This window comes from Tachypleus tridentatus, chromosome 5, assembly GCF_004210375.1.
Source record: "Tachypleus tridentatus isolate NWPU-2018 chromosome 5, ASM421037v1, whole genome shotgun sequence".
Taxonomy (NCBI): Eukaryota; Metazoa; Arthropoda; class Merostomata; order Xiphosura; family Limulidae; genus Tachypleus; species Tachypleus tridentatus.
The window spans coordinates 12,039,462-12,061,438 of record NC_134829.1 but is presented as its reverse complement, the minus strand read 5'-3'; the positions used below and the strand labels follow the sequence as shown (position 1 = coordinate 12,061,438).

The 21,977-nt window shown below is 34.5% G+C and overlaps 1 protein-coding gene across 1 annotated transcript in view; it reads right to left on the bottom strand.

Moving 5' to 3' along the window:
- LOC143250528 (uncharacterized) overlaps positions 1–19,013 on the bottom strand; it is a 62,939-nt gene extending 43,926 nt beyond the window's left edge. Inside the window, exons 1-2 of the mRNA XM_076501201.1 lie at positions 18,690–19,013; positions 4,514–4,589 (exon numbers count right to left, since the gene is read on the bottom strand). Coding sequence (XP_076357316.1) covers positions 4,514–4,589; positions 18,690–18,757 — 144 coding nt within the window. The 5' untranslated portion in view covers positions 18,758–19,013. The remainder of the gene's footprint in view (positions 1–4,513; positions 4,590–18,689) is intronic.
- Between the last annotated feature and the right edge of the window lie 2,964 nt (positions 19,014–21,977).

Below are 21,977 nucleotides of genomic sequence, written 5' to 3'. Positions count from 1 at the left end.
ATATGTGTTAATTAGTGGTATGCGCAAATCATCGCATCATTTGACCTTGAATTATTGTAAATAGGTGGCTCAGGTGTGGTTCTTCACAATCAGTCAGCTCGTATTATGAAACTGTAGTCGACTGAGTGCTGGTATTGGACATCCTTAACACGTGTTGTGACTTTTATGTCTGATGCTTATGATTAAGTATAGTGCTCATTAAACTCTGGTATAGCTGTTGTACATCCCCTCATAGAGGATGGAGCTAAATCTTTTCTTATTTTCACATAGATTCTCACCTCTGAACCATGACGAGACATGATTCTTGACTCTACATCAAGTACAGAGAAACGTTGATCTGTTTCGAAAAAGATTATACCAAAAACGCATCCTTTTATATAAAACAGATGCATATGTGTATTTTCACAAACAGGTGCTCAACACATCTTAAAGATTAGAATAACAATTCATACATATTTGTAAAATCCAACCTTACCTTCTTTGTTACTATTGTGGCATTTATATAATAACTACTCCATAAACGTAGAAAATAACATTAATTTAGAACAGTAGGCAAATATTTTGGGAAAAAAAATTGTGTTATGTACAAAGCTTTTAGTATGAATTTGTCGCACACCATCAGATTAAACTAATGAAATTAGGACGAAACTTTACAGTGAGGTTAATATTTCAGCTGTTAATTTAGTCATAATTATAGGTGATTTCAATTTTAGACATACTGATTGGGAAAAGCTAAAATCAAACCACGATGGATAAAAGTTTCTGGAAACTGTTCAAGATGTATTTCTTCACTAATCGATGAAGAAACCTACTAGAAATAATGCTATTTTATATTTATTATTAACTTCTAATACAGAAATGGTTGAAAGGGAAGAAATTGTAGAACACCTAGCTGCAAGTGATCATTGCTGTATATAGAAATTGAAAAAAAAAAACGTTATTTGGATTTTAAATTTAAAAAAAAATGAGGGGACGTAACAAATGGCATCTGTTGTGGATTGGGCAATTGAGTTATTTGGAGACACTGATCAAAAGTGGAATGTTTTTAAAGAAACATTTTTGAATATTTAAAACAAATATATTCCTTAAAGAAAAAAGGATAGCTACATGTAAAGAAAAACAGGTTGGCTTACGAAGGTTACAAGAAATGAAATTAAGGAAAAGCATCACAAATTTAAGAAATTTAAATTGACTGGTATTATAGAAAATATAAAATATCACTGAGTATATACAAAGATGGTTTGTTTTTGAATTTCGCACAAAACTACTTTTAGCAGTGTAAGACTAGAGGGAAGGCAACTAGTCATCACCACCCATCGCCAACTCTTGGGCTACTCTTTTACAGACGAATAGTGGGATTGACCGTCACATTATAACGCCCCTACGGCTGAAAGGGCGAACATATTTGGCGCGACGGGGATGCGAACCCGCGATCCTCAGATTACGAGTCGCAAGCCTTAACACGCTTGGCCATGCCGGGCCTATAGAAAGTTGGTAAAACAGGAAATTGGGACATTCAATTGATGTATGAAACAAATTTGTCTAAAACATAAAAAATTAACAGTAATATTTTTTCTTACATTAGGGGTAGCCAAAATGTTAGTATTTGGATAGAATCTTCAAGGGATGACAAATGAAGGCTTGTATCTGATGTTTTTGAATGAGTAGGATATTAAATTCTGTTCTTTCTTCAGTTGTTACTAATGAAGACTTGAGCAGTATTCCTCATATTGAGTAATTGATAAATGAAAATAAAGTTGAATGAGAAAACTGCATAAATTCTGAGCTTGTTAAAATAAAATTGGGAAGTTTAAATAATTATAAGGCTTCTGGGCCAGACAATATTTCCTCAAGGGTTTTAAAGGAGGCGAAGGATTGAATATGTGAGCCACTTGCCACAATTTGTTGTAAGTCCTTGAATAGTGGACAAGTACCAATCTGTGATTGGAAATTAACTCATGTCATTCCTATTTTCAAGGGAAGTAATAGAAGCTGTCTAATTAATTGTAGGCCTATTAGCCTTACATCAGTTGTAGGAAAGGATTTGGAAAGTCTAATAAAAGATACTTTGCAAAGCCAATTAACAAAGTTTAGAATTTTATGGAATAGTCAACATAGTTTCACTGAGGGAAATATTGCCTTAAACATCATTTGACATTCTTTGAAAAGGTTACTGATTATGCATATGAGGGTAAGGTGTATTCGGATTTTCAGAAAACATTTGACAAAGTGCTACAAAAAACGGCTTGTAAAGAAACTTATCTCTGTAGGTGTGAGCTGATAAGTTAACTAATTGAATAGAAGAGAGGTTTGGTGAAAGAATGCAGAGGGTTATTATAAATGGAGTTCAGTCAAACTGGATTGATGTTGCAAATAGTGTACCTCAAGACTCTTAGAACCATTGCTCTTTTTGATTTAGTTAATAACAAAGATAAATGAATAATCAATAAATTACTTAACTGTACTGATGATATCAAAGTCTTGGGTGTTGCTGGGTTTAAAGGAGATGCTGCTGCTTTATAAAACGATTTAGATCATTTAGTGAGTTAGGCAAATAAATGGTAGATGGGTTTTAATTATGATAAATGCAAGATATTGTATGTGGATTATCTTAATTTGAATTAAAGTATAATTTGGATGGGAATAACCTTAATAGTGACGTGAAAGAAAAGGATCTTGGTGTAAAGACTGATCATTCTCTTAAGCCATCCAAGCAGTGTGCTGTTACTAGTGGTACAGCAAATAGAATTTTAGATTGTGTATACAGAAGTACTGAATACAAATATAAATAATTTATAATTGCATTGTGTAGGTTTCTGGTTAAACTACATTTGGAGTATTGTGTTCAGCCTTGGTATTTTTACCTTAAGAAAACATCGAATTATTGGAAAGGGCTCAGTGGAAACTGTTAACCCCAAAATCGTACCTGGGATAGAAGAGTTGTCATATGAGGAGACAATAAGATCCTTAAAACTGTTTTCTCTTGGAAAAAGAAGAGTTAGAGATAATCTGATGGAAATGTTTATGATTGTGATGATGATAATGCTAATGCATCAACATTTTTCATACTTAAAAGAGAGAATTATAGAATTAGGGAATACAAATATAGATTTAGGCAAGGTAGAAACTATCTTCAGCTAAGACAATTTTATTTCTGAAATAGAGTGATTGGCCTATTGTATGAGTTGCCTTCTGATGGTTTGGAAGTAGTAAATGTGAGTGAGTTTGAAAGGAAACTTGACACATATGTGTTGGCTTTAAATGTTTTTAATATGTTTAATTTGTCTTAGAGGATGAAACATCCAAGATGCAGCTAAACATTATGTTTAGTTGTGTGTGTTTTAGCGTACAAATGCTCAAAACATCTTATACATACCATAATAACAACTCGTACATGTTAATGCGATCATATGTTACGGTCTTTGTTACTACTCTGGCATTTGCATTGTAACATACATACAGACAATAACATCAATACAGAACAGTATGCAAACATTTTGGCATAATATTGTATCATACATTTAAATGTTCACTATAACAAACCAGTTACACATGATGGCTTCTAAATGTTTATTATAACATGTGAACTATGCCTTTACTCTAGTATTTTAGTTTGCCATGCACCATAACATATCAGTTACATAACCTGCATTCTTATTGTTCAAAATGTTTGTTGTAACAATTTGGTTTGATATGTTTTATCCTAAAGTACATTCTATCATGCAAATTAAACATGCTATAGTTTGAACGTTTACCGTAAAATGTTAATTATATATATATATATATATATACTATTCTCTCTATATATTCTGTATCGGGATTTAAATGATCTGGGTTTTAAATGTTTAATATTACATTTTAGACACGATGAATTGCAAATGACTGCAATAACAAGTTAATTAGGTATTATATTTTCTATCTGTTTAGTACGTTAGTAAACATGAAGTATTCTTAACATTTGTACAACATTAGTTAGGTACGACGTGTTTTGAATGTTTACTTTATCGTGTCGTTAGACATGATTTGTTTTTTTGTTTACTGTATCGTGTGTACAGTTGACCAACCCCTATAAGTTTTCCTTGATTAAATTTTTGGTTTACGTATATTTTATGTTATGTTAAAATGTTGACAAAGCTTAATAGATTGAAGTTCTAATGTGTGTGTGTCGATTCTTAGTGAAACATTAATATATATACTAGCTGCTACCCGCAAAACATTTGTAGTAATTATCATGCCCTTTGCTGGAATGTCCTATACACTATCATTTTCACGCGATGCATCTAAGATACGCTTTTTTGCAGGAATTATCTTATACAGGTAAACCCTGGCTTTTTTTTTTACACAGTCTAACTTACGTAGACGTAATTTTATTTGGTAAAATTGCGCGTAAAGTAAACGATAAAATATATTAACATCCTTCCAAAACAGTCAAAACCTAAGGTTTCACATTCTCCCAGGATGTTCAAAACGTAGCTAATATTCTTATTGTGAAAGTCGAATATAATTGACTTACCCGAATACTGTTTTTCCTGTTAACTTCATCATTTCTTTCTTCTCCATGACGAATAACGGACAAGAAATTCCGATTTCTGTAATAATATTAATAATAGTGTTGTAAGTGATGATAACAAAATAGGCATTTGACAACTACCAGATCACATAGTTTCTGCCTTTAATGATGTACATGTTTCTTGGCATTTTGAAAAGTTGGCCCATGCTAAATATTAAAATGTTTTTTCGCTTGTAGTCAAGCACAATGATACACAAATCATTATATATGCTATCTCTAAAAAGGGATTGAAACCCGATGTTTATAAGTCCGCAGACGTATCACTGAGCCCATGGTGGGAAACCCTTTTCTAATTCTACTTATAAAATATGTCAAATGTGATTTAAACTTTTTTTCGTCAAGTTGGATTAAATAATAAAACCATTCACTGTTGTCGTCATGGTTATAACGTAATGAACTAGAAAGTATTTCATACAGTATATTCTGAAAAAACGAATTTCAACTAATGGCACTGAAAGGTCTGACATTCGGGTTAATTGCGTGGATGCTGAAAACAATTATTTTAAGAATGTATATTAAATGTATAGAAATCCAAATCTAATCGATCGATTGTTTGGAATTAAGCTCAAAGCTACAAAATGGGCTATCTGTGATCTGCCTACCACAGGTATCGAAACCCAGTTTCTAGCGGTGTGAGTTTGCAGACATACAGCTCTGCCAATGGGGGACATATCTAATAGCTTGGATTGACTAGAACTACTATTTACAGCTAGTGTGAAAGTAAAAAAGGTATTTATTTTTTAATAATCTGTATCTATCCACTGCCCCACCGGGAACAGGTTATTGTGAGTGGTCATCTGTCTAATTATGCTCTTACAGTAATAATCTTTTGAAGCATTTCAGAATTTTCGTTATGATTGGGATTTGCTTAGATTCTGACAAGAAGAGATTTGCTATAAACGTGTTCTATGACATCAATGAAACTGATGAAATTTTACGCTTTACTATCTTAATGTCGTTTTCGTTGTAAAAGTTGTTGTCAAGCAGTTTGCTAATATAAATAACGTCCCATATGATTCTATGTCTATTGTATCCAAGACGGCCTGAAAAGCCATGGCACTGTGCGAAAGGATTCGTCAGTATTGGAAGTAACAGATATAATGTGGCTGACGTATTGATGAACATTTTTCTTTACTTTCACTCAGAATTACTTAGAATTATTTTGTTATCAAATGTAACTGTGCCTTCATTAATACATATTTCGATAAAAGAACAAAAGAAAGATAATCAAATTGTTACCAGATATGCAATATTATAAGCAATCTTATACAGCCATGGCAAAATTTCATTCTTACAAGGGGTGTCCATTTGTAACATAACTAAAAATCCTTTGTCATTAATCTTTTCTTTAATTCCAACTTTATTATCTTCTTTTGTCGGCTACTGGCTGCTCTAGTACTTTCCTTATTGGTTGTTCTCTTCTCATTACTCGCTTCTCTTGTCATTCACATTAACTCATTTTCCTTATTTGTTCTCTTCCCTTTCAGCAACATTCTCGTTTCTGTTTTTGTCTTTTTTCTTCTTCTTCAGAGTCTAAGTCTCGGCTCCATAAAGAAGTGACGATTTTATACAATTTGGATTTTAGGACCCATAGCACACTTTTGTCATGAATGAAAGTTTATTCCAATCAACCAGGATTCTGTCTTCAACAGCTTTCTCACATCCTCGTTCGCCTGAAGCTTTCTACCAACCCCGGTGGCTTCCCGTTAATGAAGCTTTCTACCAAGCCCGGTGGCTTCCCGTTATTCTACCAACCCCGTTAACATCAGATTGACTGTCTACTCCTTCTGCTCACCAAAATTTCCGTTTTTCTAAAATTCACTTTTAGGTATTTTTTTTACAAACACTTCTGCCATACTTTAACTTCGTTTATAATCCCTTCAAGGTACCTCTACTGCAACTGTCGCAAAATTGAGACTGCATCTATTGTTCCTATTCCAGGCCTATATCAAAACTGTATTTATTAAGTGTCTACGATTTCCCTTATTGTTCTTTTCAGAGCTTTTTATTTCACTTTCAGCAAGTGCTACACCAGTTTTAATCATTTACAGTTTCACCCTTAAAAAAATCTCCTTTCTGCTTAGATGTGAATATCAATAAGTGTTCTAGTCGTTTTCAGGTATTCACTCTTCCCTCCAGATGTTCTTCAAAAGGGTTTATGCGCATTCAACTTCCTCATCACTTAGTCCCTTGACCATTTCAATATTTGATAAACCTCCCACCTTGCCTTCTTAATTTTTCTGATTTATTATTTTAATTCCACTCTACTTACATCTAGTATTTAAACTGCTATTGGTGGTATCACCTTCAATTATTTTCCTCATTTTCAAAGTGTTAATTAACTTCTGGTAGAACTGTTCCCATTTTTGTTTTACAGCCTTTTTTTGTCAAGCACTTCTCTTCGTTCTCCTTAGTTATTTTGATAAATGCGATGTCTCTCTTTTCTGTTTCTATTTGTTTGGCTATTCTGGTATCTCCATATTGTCACATCAATTTTAACTACCTTGCTCTTCGGCACTGCTCTTTTTTTTGCCTTTTATATACCATTCTTGAATATTCGTCCTTCTGTAACTGTCATTGTGTGACTGCTTCTTTCCTTTCCCTGATGGGAATGAAAAATAACATAAATTACTAAAAATAAGAAATACGCTCCCTTTCTTTATCCAGCTATTCTCATTCCCAAAACTCATTTTACATAATCCAGTTCCTAACGAGAGTGTCTGCTGGTATTAATGTTGCTTCCATATTGTATCTTACATGTTGACATCCTTAACGGCAACGCATTTTCAATCTCATGTATAATGTAATTCATAATTTATGCTATATTAACAATATCCTGAACAGAGTAATATTTCCCTTTATGTAATAATTATTACAATTACAAGTGCCTTACAAGAGTAAAGTTGCACACAAAAGATACGTGAAATCGACCCAAAAAAGCGACAAAAACTCAAATCCTCCTTGACCTTAAAGAGTAAATAAACATAAAAGAAAGCAACTTTGCATTACTCGCATTTCATCAATTTATTCGTGTGCTGCCTGGCTACAAAATCAGCTGAGAATCGTTATGGAGTTAGAGAGAAAAAATATGTGTCGAACTAGGAACCAGTGACAAGAAACCTGTCATAACTGATAAATGGTTAATCAACATGCTGCTTTCAAAGTAGGTTTTAAAATAAGCACTTCTCATCTTCACGACTAATTAATGATGGTTAGGTAAAGGGAAAATGTTCAAATTTCATTTTAGCAACGTTATTTTCTTGTTGTAAAATAATATTCATATTTAGTAGTGTATCACCTATAAGAGTAATCAAACTCAAAGATCATGCCGTTACAGGTAAAGTACAATGTATTTATTTAAATAATTAAGTCTGCAAGCATTAGACTCATGATAGATCACCATAGAAGCACATGGAGAAGATACAAAATATGCTTCTTTTTTTTAATTCTTTAATTTTTTTTATTTTCAGTTTGGAAGGTTATACGTAATGACCATATCTTAATTATTCGTGTACTGAAATTCTAAACAGAAGAGTCCCTCAGTGGCACAGCGGTGTGTGTGTGCGGACTTACAAAGCTAGAAACCGCGTTTCGATACCTATGGTGAGCAGATCACAGATAGTCCTATGTGTAGTTTTGTGCTTAACTCCAAACAAATAATCTAATCTTAAAACAAAATTGAAGATTTTTTTTTTTTAAACTCATGCTTCTAGCACCTCCTAAGGAAGGGCTGAAAGGGCGAGCGTGTTTGATGTGACGGGTATTTGGACCTGCAACACTCAGTTTGAAAGTAAAGCACCCCTAACCACCTGGAAATAAACAAACTTAAATACACTTATTTACAACTAAGATAATGGAATAGTTTACAGTTTCAATAGTACCAAAACAAAGACTTGAATACCAAAGTTTATGAATGTGGGAATTAATAGAAAAAAAAACTTGTCAAAAGGAAAACATAATTCATATAGTATTCAACCCGAACTATTTGCAACTACACAAATGTTTGCACGTTTTATAATCAATACAATCTTTATTAGTAAAACGGAAAACAAATACACTTAGAACTGTTAAACTGAGAAATGTTTGTCATATTAAACATCTACATATATAATTTGTATAATGAGACAAATTCTATAAAACATGAACGATTTATTTAGAACAGCAAACATTTTTTTATCATAACCTATAGATGTGTAATTCAGCATTTAATCTATCACAACAAAACTTTACCAAAACACAAAAAAATGATGAAATATAACTCCAAGTTATTATAAATGGCCAAAAAGTAAGTTTCCAGTACTTGGTTGGTCCTCTTTGTACTCTTATAATCTCTACAAGGCGATGTGTCATGCTATATATAATGAGGTTATTAATGCAATTCACCGTGACTTCATCCAAACTTGTGACCAGAAGATCCTGCAACTCAGCTATTGGCTCATTTAATATCGTGATTATCAAATTTCTGGTTCAGTTTTGGTTGACAATTCTAAGTGAAATTACAATCTATACACTTTGCTAGCCATGGCAATCTTGTATCATCTTCCTGGTCAATATAAATCTGTACAATACATACACTGTGGGAAGTGGCATTGCCATCCAGAAAGGCAAAACTGTTGCCAAGCTTTGCTCTAGTATTTGGGAAAATATTATATACATGTGGTGTCTGTAGGAGATACCATTAACATTTCCTTAGAGGGCATGAAGAGAAGTTTCTTCACCATAATAAATAGCTGCCCAGACATCCATTGAACCACTTCATCTATGTTCCCTGTGGAAAAATGACACCCAAATGACAAACAAGAAGCCTACCATCAGCTTTAATAAACCAGAAACAGAACTCTTCTGAAAAAAATGAAATGTCATCAATGTCCTGAGTATAGCTTGGCATGTTGTCTTGCCCAAGTAACACAGTGATTGAGGTAAATTCTGGTTAATATTAATTTATAAATAGCCCTTCATATAAAATAGCCTTGTTTGGTCAGTCTCCTGTTCACTGTTCTTCTGGATATCATGAAATTAACGTGTTCATGCCATTCCTCTCATAAGATATTGCAAGACTTCTTTCGAACTTAACCTTTTAACCTGATCAAAACGTAGTCAACTCGGGAAGTAGTTTTTAGGCGTCTATCAGTGGAATTTCATGGAACAGTGTTTCCTGTAGTTCAATGATGTTTCGGTATTCTGGAAACAGTACTCTGGGGTGCCCTACTGTTTTGGAAATGTACGTTTGGTTCATACCATTTCTGGACAGTCGAACAACTTGATGCCTTATAACGTCTTGTATATGATAAAACATGACGCTAAACCAAGTACAGAGAAATTGTTTGAACAAGGCGTTGATGCATTTCGAAAACGATTATATAAAAAGCACACCCTTTTATAAAAAACTGGGGTGTAAGTGTATTTTGACAAAAAATGCTCAAAAAATTATGTATACCAAAATAACATTTCGTACATGTTTATGGAATCATAACTTTCTGTTACTACCCGGACATTTACTCAACAAATACATCATGCATGTAACATCAAAACAGAACGGTATGCAAACATTTTGGTCAGGACTGTATATTACTGTATTTGTAAAGGTAAGTTTGCTTATAATTTTTAGCAAACTAATTCCGAGGAGGTTCTCATTTGAATAATATTACCAGCATAATATACCTACAATTCTCTCCTTATTCACAGAGCTCTTCAGATAATTCAATTACCTCTATATCTACTGCAGGAGTATGTATATATTAAAATAAGCCCGTTATAACACCACCCATAATACCTGACCTCGTGTGCCACATTTTATTTAAATAGCTCTTGAATGAGAGGTGTGAATGCAGTGTCGAACAAGACAACTTCGGAATCTGGAGGGGTAGAAAACAGAAATATAAAATTTGATTTAGTTTCAGCGAAACTGAAAATTTACTTTTATGCCCATTATAAATTATTGAAAACATTGTAGTCCCCCTCCGGTTACGACAGTGAACTATGTTGTATAGATAAAGAACCTACCCTGGGCTTTTTCCTTCTGCCTAGTTTGGTTCTATTAGCCCCTCAACTGTAAAAGGAATCTGCGGATAAACCAACACATGAATAATGCGAATTAATGCTAGATTTTCAAGTTTTTGACCAGTTTCGTTTACACTTTCGACTAATTGTATTTTAGAATTACTTTATTGAGAAACTGTTTCAACACCTTGGGATTTACAATGCAAGAATCAGTAGTTAGTTTCTCCTCGGTGGAACCAGCAGATAGCCCAATATGACTTTGCTATAAATAAAAACATACATTTAGCATCTTTATTCGAATACGGTTGGTCAAAGGCAAGTTTGCAGTGTTATATTGCGAAAATCCGTGGCTCATTTCTTTGAGGTAGACAGAACACAGATAGTCCATTGTGTACCTGTGCAATTCTATCGTTATTATTAGGAATCGTTATACTAAGCGCGCATATCGTAACTTCCCGTCATCTATCATAAATGGGATGACAAAATCTCGCCACTCGTTCTCTCCGCTTTTATTACTATTAACAATAGCTATGTTATCCACACGAGACAAAAGATAACTGTCCGTATTTCCAGTAGCTAAGTAAAAGTAGTAACAAATCTCTGCATATCTCCTAAAATGTTATGAATAATTAAATCTACTTTTTTATCATAAAACAAATTACAAGTAATAATCACGATAAAAACTTGACAATTAACTTTCAATAAGATGATAAAAATGTATTAGTATTGTAATAAAAAGGAGGTAGTGTTGAAAGACTCAACAGGCTTCATAATCATATATTACATGTTTGTCTTTATTTGGAAACGTTTCGACTGGTTTCTATAGTTTCTTGTGGTTCATCTTGAAAGATTAGTTAGTTTAAACCTTCTTTCACATTGTGAAGCTCCAACTACTCTTATACAATAACTTACTTGATAAATTTCAGTTAGAACAGAGTTACTCAACCTTTTCGATACCAGAGAATGGCTGTATAAACTATCAAAAACCAATAAAATACAAGAACGACAAAAAATGTTAAATCTAAAAATTAGTATTGTAACAGATTTACTAGTATGCACTTGTTTTAATGTTTGTTTCATTTATATATATGTTTTAAAATGCATGTAACCAGGGGCGTAGATTTTTTACACCCGATGAGAGGGGTGATTTTTGCAACCACTTATGTGGACTGTTCAATTTGCAAATTGGTGATCTCTGATTAGGTGAACCTGAAAGCTGTAAACATGGAGTCACAGAGTAATCTTGTTGCCACGATACTTCAAGGTTTCCATGTAGGATTGTATAAGTGAGGTGTTGTAAACAGTTTTCATAATATTTATAGGATAAAGACAAATGTGTCACAAATTAACTGCCACATGAATTTATTCCTGCACACTGCACAGTATAAAAGATGGCCATTATACTTTACAAGGTTACTAATAACTTTCATTGCATGAATTACGTTTTCAAATATTAATAAAATTAGTAATTACCTTTGATAAGTTTATATCTACTGAAAACCTGTTCATATTGTTTGATAAAAATAATTAAAATGTCTTTGCGAACTCTTGAAAATTACACATTAATACAATGTAGCACATAATTATTCATACTTTTCATTGAAGTAAGATTCATTTAGTCCTCTAGTCTACATGTTCCCAAACGTAGACCTCCTTTGTGATGATCTGTTTATGAATTCTTTCGTAAGCTCTTCTATATTTATCTTGTCGACCTCAACTTTGTGAGTGTGACAAACTGCTACATGGTTGAGGCGGCACTGAGACATAGTTGACCACGTCTTCAAACGATTTAATGCAGAAAAGCTGCGTTCACATTCGCAGCTGGATACTGGACTTACAAGCAAAATTTTCATGAGAAGAAACACTTCACTAAACATCTTCTGCCTTGTTTCATGCATTTTACAGTAAGCATCCTTCGCACCTTTCAGAGATACTGCTTTTGTTGTTCCTTTGAACATGGGCAACTGAAACTCGAGCCGTTGTGCAGAGATTTCTGAATAGAAGTTTATAACCGAGTTGTCAATCTTGCCTGATGTGATCATGTTCTCAAGTGCCAGATATTGCCTCAAGTCATTGTTGTCTGCATTGAATCTAGTGGTCAGATGTTTTATGACTGTGTCCAAAAATTCAAAATATTGGCTTCTGTAGTAATCTCTAGCTGTTGCAGAATGGTGTGCTGAGCCATCACCTGTGATCCTTCTGGGGGGTCTGTGAATGCGTGATAGTTCAATAGGCACCAGATCCAGGAAAGTTACCTTTTTTCTCAGCTTCATCAAATACCTTGTTGTAATTTTCCTCTGTTCGCAATACCCGCAATTGCTCAACTGTCATTGCAGATGTTTCAATCATGCCAGATACTGTCGCTGATTTTGCTTGAAATGCACGATTTAGTTCCTCTAATGCAGCTAATGGATGCTGAACCATCAACAATCCTAAAACTGTCTTTCCTTTGTCAAATCTGTCCAGCAGACCTCGTGCTTTTACTGCTACATCTGATTTTTCATTTGCTAATTTAGACAAAGAATCAACAATGTCACTGTAGTGATCATTAGCACATGTAACTGCAGACAGGCGGCACATCCAGCGTGTTGGACACAGTAGGTGAATGTATTTAACTGGACCATTGTGGCTGTCTGACGATACAATATTTTCAAAGATTGTCTTTTCTTTGCCTGACCTCTGAAGCAAGACACCAAGTTAATGTACCCACTGGATAGAATCTCGAACACGTTCACAAGCTTCAACTCTATGTTGCATTATTAAATTAGCCTTGTGTGTTCCACAGTGAAAAACCAAAGCTGACGGTTTCTTCTCTTTTATTTTTGCCTGACATCCACTGTACGCACCACTCATGTTAGCGGCTCCATCATAAGTTTGTGCTCTTAATCCTGATAGTGATAAATTGAGTCTAGTCAGTACATCAAATATAGTCGAGGATATTGTTTCACCAATTGTATTGGAAACACTGTACAAACTAAGAGATGTCTCATGGACATCAAGGTTCTCATCTACGTATCGTACACATATTGCTTCCTGTTCGGCACCTGTAACATCTTGAGTGCCATCAACCATTAATGCAAAGATTTTACTTTGCTGCACTTCATGTGCTATGTTCCTCAAATATTTGATGGCTGAACATCTCCATTATTTCATTCTGAGCCTGGAGTGATGTGAATGTGGTTTTCTTTGACAAATAGGCCATCAACTCAGGATCTTCCTCTTCCAGGAGCTTCATTAACTGCAGGAAGGTCCCCTCCGTATCAGTATGTCCATGTAATGCTAAACCTTGACACAGTAAGAAACGTAAACTTCTGAATATTTTAGCTAAACTTCTTTTGTATTCTTCCTGCTGCTTCGTTTTTCCATCATGTAGCTGTACAGTCACTGGAGTTACATCAAGTGAACCTTCTGGAGATATAGTGAATCTGTGCTGAGAGGAGGATTGGTGTTAGTTGAATTTCTGTTTTGCCTTTTTCCAGTTCTAAAACCTGGTAGATATGAAGATATACTCCACTGGCCTCTCCAATTTCCCTGTAAAAAGGCCTCTATTTTCCACCTTTGCACAATTAAAGCATGTGACTTTTTGAGTCTGATTGTCGAAGTGCAGCCATGGGAACTCATCAAACCACTTGCCCTGTAAGTTGATATTTTGAGATTTTGCTTTCTGTTGGGGTATTAGTTGTGCATCTGGATGACATGGCGTTCCCAATGTATCTGTGGAGTGTCAAATTTTTTCATTACTGCACAAACTTGTTTCACAACTATCTGGTGGTTCATGATGTGCAATTGTTGCACAGGCATTTCCAGACTCGTCCTCTGATGAACATGGTATTTCTTCTGTATGGCAAGTTTCTATTCCTTTGCTTGAGGTTGTTGGATTATCTGCATCTACATTGTCACTTGTAGTACTAGTAACTGGCTTGCAGAACTGTCTAATATCGGAAAGTTTCAGACGCTTGCTTGTCATAATTGGAATCTGTTTCCCAGATGACTGAACAGCCTAAAATACAGTCTTTATTAAAAAACTCTAACGTACAACGAACGAAGATAGAACAGAATGGAAGTAGGACTGAACTGTACAATGTATTTAAGTCGAACGCGCGAATCTCACAGTGACTACCAAGCCGACTGACCACCTGGGCATCGCTGAGACAATAATGTGTGCTAGTTACAACACAAGTAATTGCAAGTTTCTAGAAAAATACTTAAACAATCATAAATATATTATATTCCTGTTAAAACTCATCAAAAGGCAAACACGTTGTGATATAATGTCTATAAGCACGTCTATTAAATAAAAACACCTAAACAAAAACTAGCAATACAATTCGAGTAGAGGCTTCAGGCCGTTGAAATCGCTCCTTTTGTTATACAAGAAAATACAATATTTTTACTATCAATGATAGGAGAATATATTGTTCTTTTACCATAAAGCACCAGCACGTTATTAGAGGGCGGTGATAATCTGAAATTTCATGGATTAATGAGGGCCACAAACACAGGTCTAATGAGCCCTGTTGTAAAATCGAGGTGAGCTCAGACTAAAGGGAACGGAGGGGAGTGATGTATGGCGCGTCTGGATCCGAGCGGCCCGAACCTGTCGCTCGCTGTGCACTAAACGTACACTATGGTCAGCAGCTTCGGCAGCTAAGGAGAGTAAGGCGTTCGACAATAAAACCGGCTAGACATGCATAAGAACAAATGGCGTAGGAAAACCGCACAATATACACATAAGATTGATGCAGCTACAAGCTACAAATGGCCTGCCAGATCTTGGTCACAGGAGTTTACGCTTGGGAGTTATATTTTCGAATTTCATGCTCTGTTCAATCTGTTGTGATGAAAATTTTACTTAATCTTACACTACGTACAAGACGTAGGTCTTGATAGTGCTTGCAAGCCTTGCATGTATACTTATGCCTACTGACTGATACTTACGAACTATCGCTTAGATCGAAAAGCTTAGAAGCACGCCTATATTAAAGATGTACATTTCGGCTCCTTAAAAAGCCTACATCTAGGACTAATTATGTAATTCGATTGGTAAGAACACAAAAATCACATGAACAAACACACAATTTGTAGGCCTGTGATGCAATAAAACAATTCAACAAACCAAACCGTAGGGGGGATGATTGTATGCACCATATCCCCCTTCTAAAATAAAGGAGGGATGTATCCCACCCATCCCCCCAGGATCTACGCCCCTGCATGTAACTTATCTCATTAAATGTATTTCGCAAAAGTTACGCCCGTTCTCTAAATTTGTAGAATATTCTTGAGCGTAAGAATCAACAATGTACTAAATGTATATTTAATATTATTGATTGACAGTATTGTTTCCAAGTGAACTTTTTAGAATGTCTCCTTAAAATTTATAAATCAACATGCTGAGACATAGTTTAATAATATTGTTGGTCTGCTACAGTCAGTATACTATAAGCCTCGGAAGCTATAATTGTGATAAACGCTTATTTATAGGAAAACTACATATATTCCACAAAGAATGTTTATAGATTTCTAACATTACAAACTTCAGTGAATTAACTTCAGAACTTAATACTTCTACAAAGACATTAAATATTTTCGTCAAGAAAAGAAACTCATGTGTGAAGAATAGAGCTGGCTAGCATTCCCTTCAAGTAAAGTGTGTCTGTGTATCAACATAAAAATTAATTTGGCCGCTGAACCGTCGACAAAGTATTCAGTTACAGACCGGATAGAAGATTTAATATTGTTTATAAATTTGTAAAACTTTTGTGTATAAATTAGAATTAATTCGTTCTCCGTGATCCGTCGATAAAATATTCAGTTCCAGACAAGATAGAAGACTCAGGATTGTTTTTAAATTTGTAAAACACTCTGTATATAAATCGTTATTTGCAATAACTGTTATTACGAATTGTATTATTGTTTGTGTATTAAAACATATTTGTGTTTAGAAAAAATGCATGTATTAATCTTGTTGGCAAATTTCATAAACTTGTTGCACAATGACTTACAATTAACTTCTACCTTCAAATTCCAGGTTCCGTTTATTTCAAATAATAATACGTAACGTGAAACGCACGTAACATGATAAATCGAAGACTCGTCCAAGATTAATTATAATATGTAACATAATAAACTGGATGCTTGTCTGGTATCTGAATCGGAGACAAAATTTGTTCTAAATTAAAATTAAAATTTTGATCGAATTTATGTTTATCAATGCTAACAAGATTTGATCACGTCTAATTATCAAGTTTTTCTTGATTCACTCTTCATCAAACAACTAGAAAAATATAACAGAAGAGAATTGCTCGAAATTGTTAAAATTTTAAAATTAAAAGTTAAGAAATCAACGAGAGAAAATGAACTAAAAAGTGTATTATTGAAATACTAGTCGATGATGATTTGTTGTGCAAGGAAGTATTAGAAGAATACTCTAGTGTCTCAACTAGCCAATCAGAGTTGAGTAATAAAGATAAGTTAGAAATCCAGCATAAACTCAAACAAATCGAGTTTGAACAATCTCGTATCGAAGCTGAAAGAGAAAATAAACGTTTCGAGTATGAAGAAGTCTGCATCAAATCTGAGAGAGAGAGCAAGCCGGTATTAAAACCCACAAAGAGCAAGCCTATATTGTAACTCAGAAAGATCAAGCTGAGAAAAAGCAAGTCCGTATCGAAGATGAAAGATAAACTAACCATCACGAGGCCGAACAAGCTCTTATTAAAGCCGAAAAAGAAATTAACCTGAAAGAAATGGAAATTAGATTCGATTCTAATCGACCAAAGTAAAATGACAACTTTAAACTCGATATTTTAAATTTAACGAAAATGAAGTAACAGTATTCTAACAGTTTTTATTTTTTTGTGTTAGTAAAATTTCACGAACCAGCACGGTGATTGGTGGGGAATGATGGCTAAGAAACAACTGTATAATAAGATTAAGTGTCTGTGTGTGTGTCACGCTCACACCAAACGAATCATCTCTGTCCCTAGGCTTACACAAAGGTAAAATTTTTTACACAACTCCTCAGAGAATCCAAGGATTTCTCGGAAACATTTTCAACGATATTCCTCCAAAGCAGGTCCCAAATTTGGCTTACTAATTACCATTCGTAACTTGGTTAAGGAAATTAAGATTGCTTTATAGCGGCAATTATAATAAATTTAGAAAAAGTGCAAAATAGTAGTTCAAGCCTTCAAGTTGAATTAAACGGTTCTGTAAATGTGACCCATAAGCCCACGGTTTAGATAGTTGTATCAAGATACGCCCGAAAATCTCAGTGTCTGAATCGGTTTGTAAAAACTGTTTTAGACTTCCGTTTATTCTTATTGATATTTCGTACTTTTTTGTTTCTTTCTTTCCAGATGACAAATATTTATAAGTTTTCACCTTCCTACACAAAAACACGAAGCCTGATAGGCTTTTACCACACCATTCATAATGCGTCCTAGCTGTTTATGCTGTAGCTTGCATAAACGTTCCTAATAAGTATGATGTATGTAGTCATTTACGCACCCGCTTACAAAGAGATTCAGGTCAATGTTTTGTTTTGTTTGTTTTTTTGGAATTTCGCACAAAGGTACTCGAGGGCTATCTGTGCTAGCCGTCCCTAATTTAGCAGTGTAAGACTAGAGGGAAGGCAGCTAGTCATCACCACCCACCGCCAACTCTTGGGCTACTCTTTTACCAACGAATAGTGAGATTGACCGTAACATTATACACCCCCACGGCTGGGAGGGAGAGCATGTTTAGCGCGACGCGGGCGCGAACCCGCGACCCTCGGATTACGAGTCGCACGCCTTACGTGCTTGGCCATGCCAGGCCACAGGTCAATGTGATGTAATTAAAACGTTTTAACACTTCATACAAACAGCATGGATTTTATACGTACCGCTTGAATAAATTAATTGTACGTGATCCAAACATGTTTTGAGGTAGATTTCTGTATTTTCTCGATTTGTATTAAATTTCCACTCCTGAAACTTGTTTTCAACTTTTCTTTCTAAAGGAGTAAATATCTCCTTTAAAAGGTTCGTGTTTCAAAGAAATATTATACTTCACAAATTCAAAGGAAACAAAAGCACAAACATTCAGAAACGTGTAGTAATATTTAAAGTAGACTTACTTGTTAAATCTCAGCTGTTGTTGCTGGGCATCAGGCGATCTTTTCCATTTATGTATTCTTATTTCCATTCTCACAAAACTTGTGTTATTTCTGGTTTATCCTACATACATGTATTAAAATCCCTTTCCGACTGAAAAAGCAGTGTTGAACTATTTTCTAATGTACATATCTCCATAGAAACACGGTAAAGACTAAATTCATCCAAACCGAATACATTCAGTGTTTACAACAAAATAAAAAATGTCACATTGATTTCCTCGTGAATAAACGTAGCGTTAATGTTTCGTTTCTTTAAACGTGCCTAATGTCACGCGCACATTCATGCTTTACTCGTCATGCCCCCACGCAAATATCAAGCTCACGTGCAAGAGGAGCGTGTTTTAAAACCTTCTAGTAGTGTCTATTAGAAATATGGGTTTCAGCAGATTAAAAATGAAAAAAAAAAATCATGCAAAATATTGCTTTCTGTAAATCGTAGTATACAAAATTAGACATACGTGTTGCCCGTTGGTCGTACTCATCAGAGGAGAAAAATATTTTCTCACTTTTCGAAGTTTCTTGATTATAAGTGTACGTTCAGATAATACTTCACTTCACGGATACTTCACTTACCTAATGAAAAAAGTGTATCTAATCTTAAAATAACAAATGTAAGATACGTCTTAAGGTGTTGCGCTTTATGATTAGATTAGTAAGGCCAGGTGGTTAGGGCCCTTGACCCGCAATCCGAGGGCCGCGGGTTCGAATCCCCGTCCCAGCAATGGGGTCGTTTTAATATGACGTTCAGTGCCAATATTCGTTATTAAAGGAGTAGCCCAAAAGTTTGCAGGGGGTTTTAATGACTAGCTGCTTTACTTCTAGTCTTACACTACTAAATTAGAGACAGCTAGCTGTGTGAGAAATTCAAAACAAACCAACATTAGTAAACAACTAGTTTTAAACCTGACCTTTCCTGGCCTACAAAGACCAAACTCCCGTTAATGAAAAGAAGAAAACCAATTTTAAAATAACAACGTTAAAAAATGAAATGTTTCAACGTTAATACTCATTAGATTGGTTGATATTTGAATAGGTGCAACCTACCATATTTAACAAAAGGTATCTTTCTGTATATAAAATATCCTTAAGCAAAATTCCAAAATAGTTGTACTGTAAGATACGAATGTGTCATAGCTTAATTTACTCCACTCCTACCTAAAATAATTTCAAGTGCTGCAGCTCTTGAGAATTTTCTTTTGTTTTGATTTGATTATATTTCTAGCTTAGGTGAAAAACTTTATAAGACATCGAAAGAAAGAACATTTTTAATGAACCTTATGGTCGTAAGTTAAGAGTGATGAGTTAGCACACTTGATAAACGCTGATTTTGAGTGGTTCGTGAGTCTCCTTCAACTTGGAGGATGTTAAACACCAGTCATGGTAAATCACCTTAACACAATGTTGGACATCCGTCATTGTAAATCACTTTAACCTGAATTAGAAACCTGGTCAGTATAAACCATGTCAACATGAATTGGAACACGTCAAGGTAAACCAGTTCAACACTGTTTGGTACACTAGAAAAGGCAAATCAGTATAACACGATGTGGAACACTCATCAAGGCAAACCAACATAAAACGGTTAGGGAACACCAATACAATACAATGTGAGACAAACGTCAAGGCAAACCAATACAACACAGTGGTGGACGCCCATTAAGGCAAACTAATCTAGCATTATGTGGGATAGCCGACAAGATAAATAAATCTGATAAAATGTTAAGACACCCGTTACTGTGAAGCTGTTTAATTCGACGTGTGACACCCTAAACCAGTTTAAAATGATGTGGGACACCTTCAAGTTACACCTGTGTAACACACTGTAAACCAGTTTAAAAAAACAACTCAGTAAAGCTGCAATACATTTTAGATAATTAATGAAATAATTCTTATACAGAAACTTTTGTTCACTTTAATCAAGAACGTCAGTCTCAGAAAACTTCTTCTAACCATGTAAAATATGTGTTAAATTTCCCTTTCTATTTTGTAATTGTTTATTGATTCAGTATCAAGAACTTAATTTTGTGTTTTTAATTTTTAATAGTTAGAAGTAGTGATGGTTTACATTCTTGACTACCATGGGGTCCGAAATGGTTAGGGTGCTTAAGATTAATCTGAAGATCACGGATTCGAATATCCGTCACACTAAAAATGCTCGCCCTTTCAGTTGTGTGAGTGTTATAAAGTAGCATCTAGTGTTGACATCTAGCACAGATAGCTCTCGTGTAGCTCTTTGTGAAATTAAAAACAAACAAACAAACAGACTACCATGGTGATTCTTTTCCGTATATACGACATAATACAGTGCTGACCAATATCTTAAAGCCAATAATTTTTCCATTTCGTTAAAGTCCACACAGGCAGATTTATATACTTTAGGACACCTTTTACAAAGAGTAATTATTATCCTTCTGTCTGTAAAACTGTAAAAGTCACTTTATGACGTCGCTCGTTACAGCTAGACAGACTAACCATCTCGCAGTGTAACCTCATTTCCTCTAACTTAACCTTTTCTGAGCTCCTTAACTTTTGTTGGTTACGACAGTTGCTTCCAGAGCTTTAAATAATTGTCTCTTTTTATCATAAGCTGGTTCAATTAGTTTAGAACCCATTAGACAGGAAAAATTATTTTTTCTGGCACAGCAGTATGTCTGCAGACTTACAATGCTATAAACCGGCTTTTGATACCCATGGTGGACAGAGCACAGATAGTCCATTGTGTACCTTTGTGCTTAATTTCAAAATAACAAAGAGATGATTTTCCTATCTCCAGCTGTAAAACAAACTAAAGAAATCACCTGTTGAGGCTAATCACTTACACCTGCTAACTTTTATTAACTTGCATTTGTTTGGTCTCCTATATATATATGTGTGTGTGCATGTAAAGTAAGAAACCTTAAATATATATATATATATATATATGTATGTTATCTTACTGAAGCCTCGAACTTTCCACCAACTAGGATACGCTATGATGCAGCATTACTTACTTAATGAAAAACTTAGATGTTTCTAGAAGGATGGCGTCAACAAAACTATTGAACTAAACACACCATGTACAATTTTTACCGGACTGCTTCACAAAACTTTTCATAACTATACTTTCAAAATAATCAACTTTTAACACTCTTATTAAATAATCATTTAATATCAAATCACTAAATAAACTAAGAAATAGCTCTTACACTAAACAGTATTATATATACAATATAGTTATGCATATAAATATCATATTATTTATTAATTACA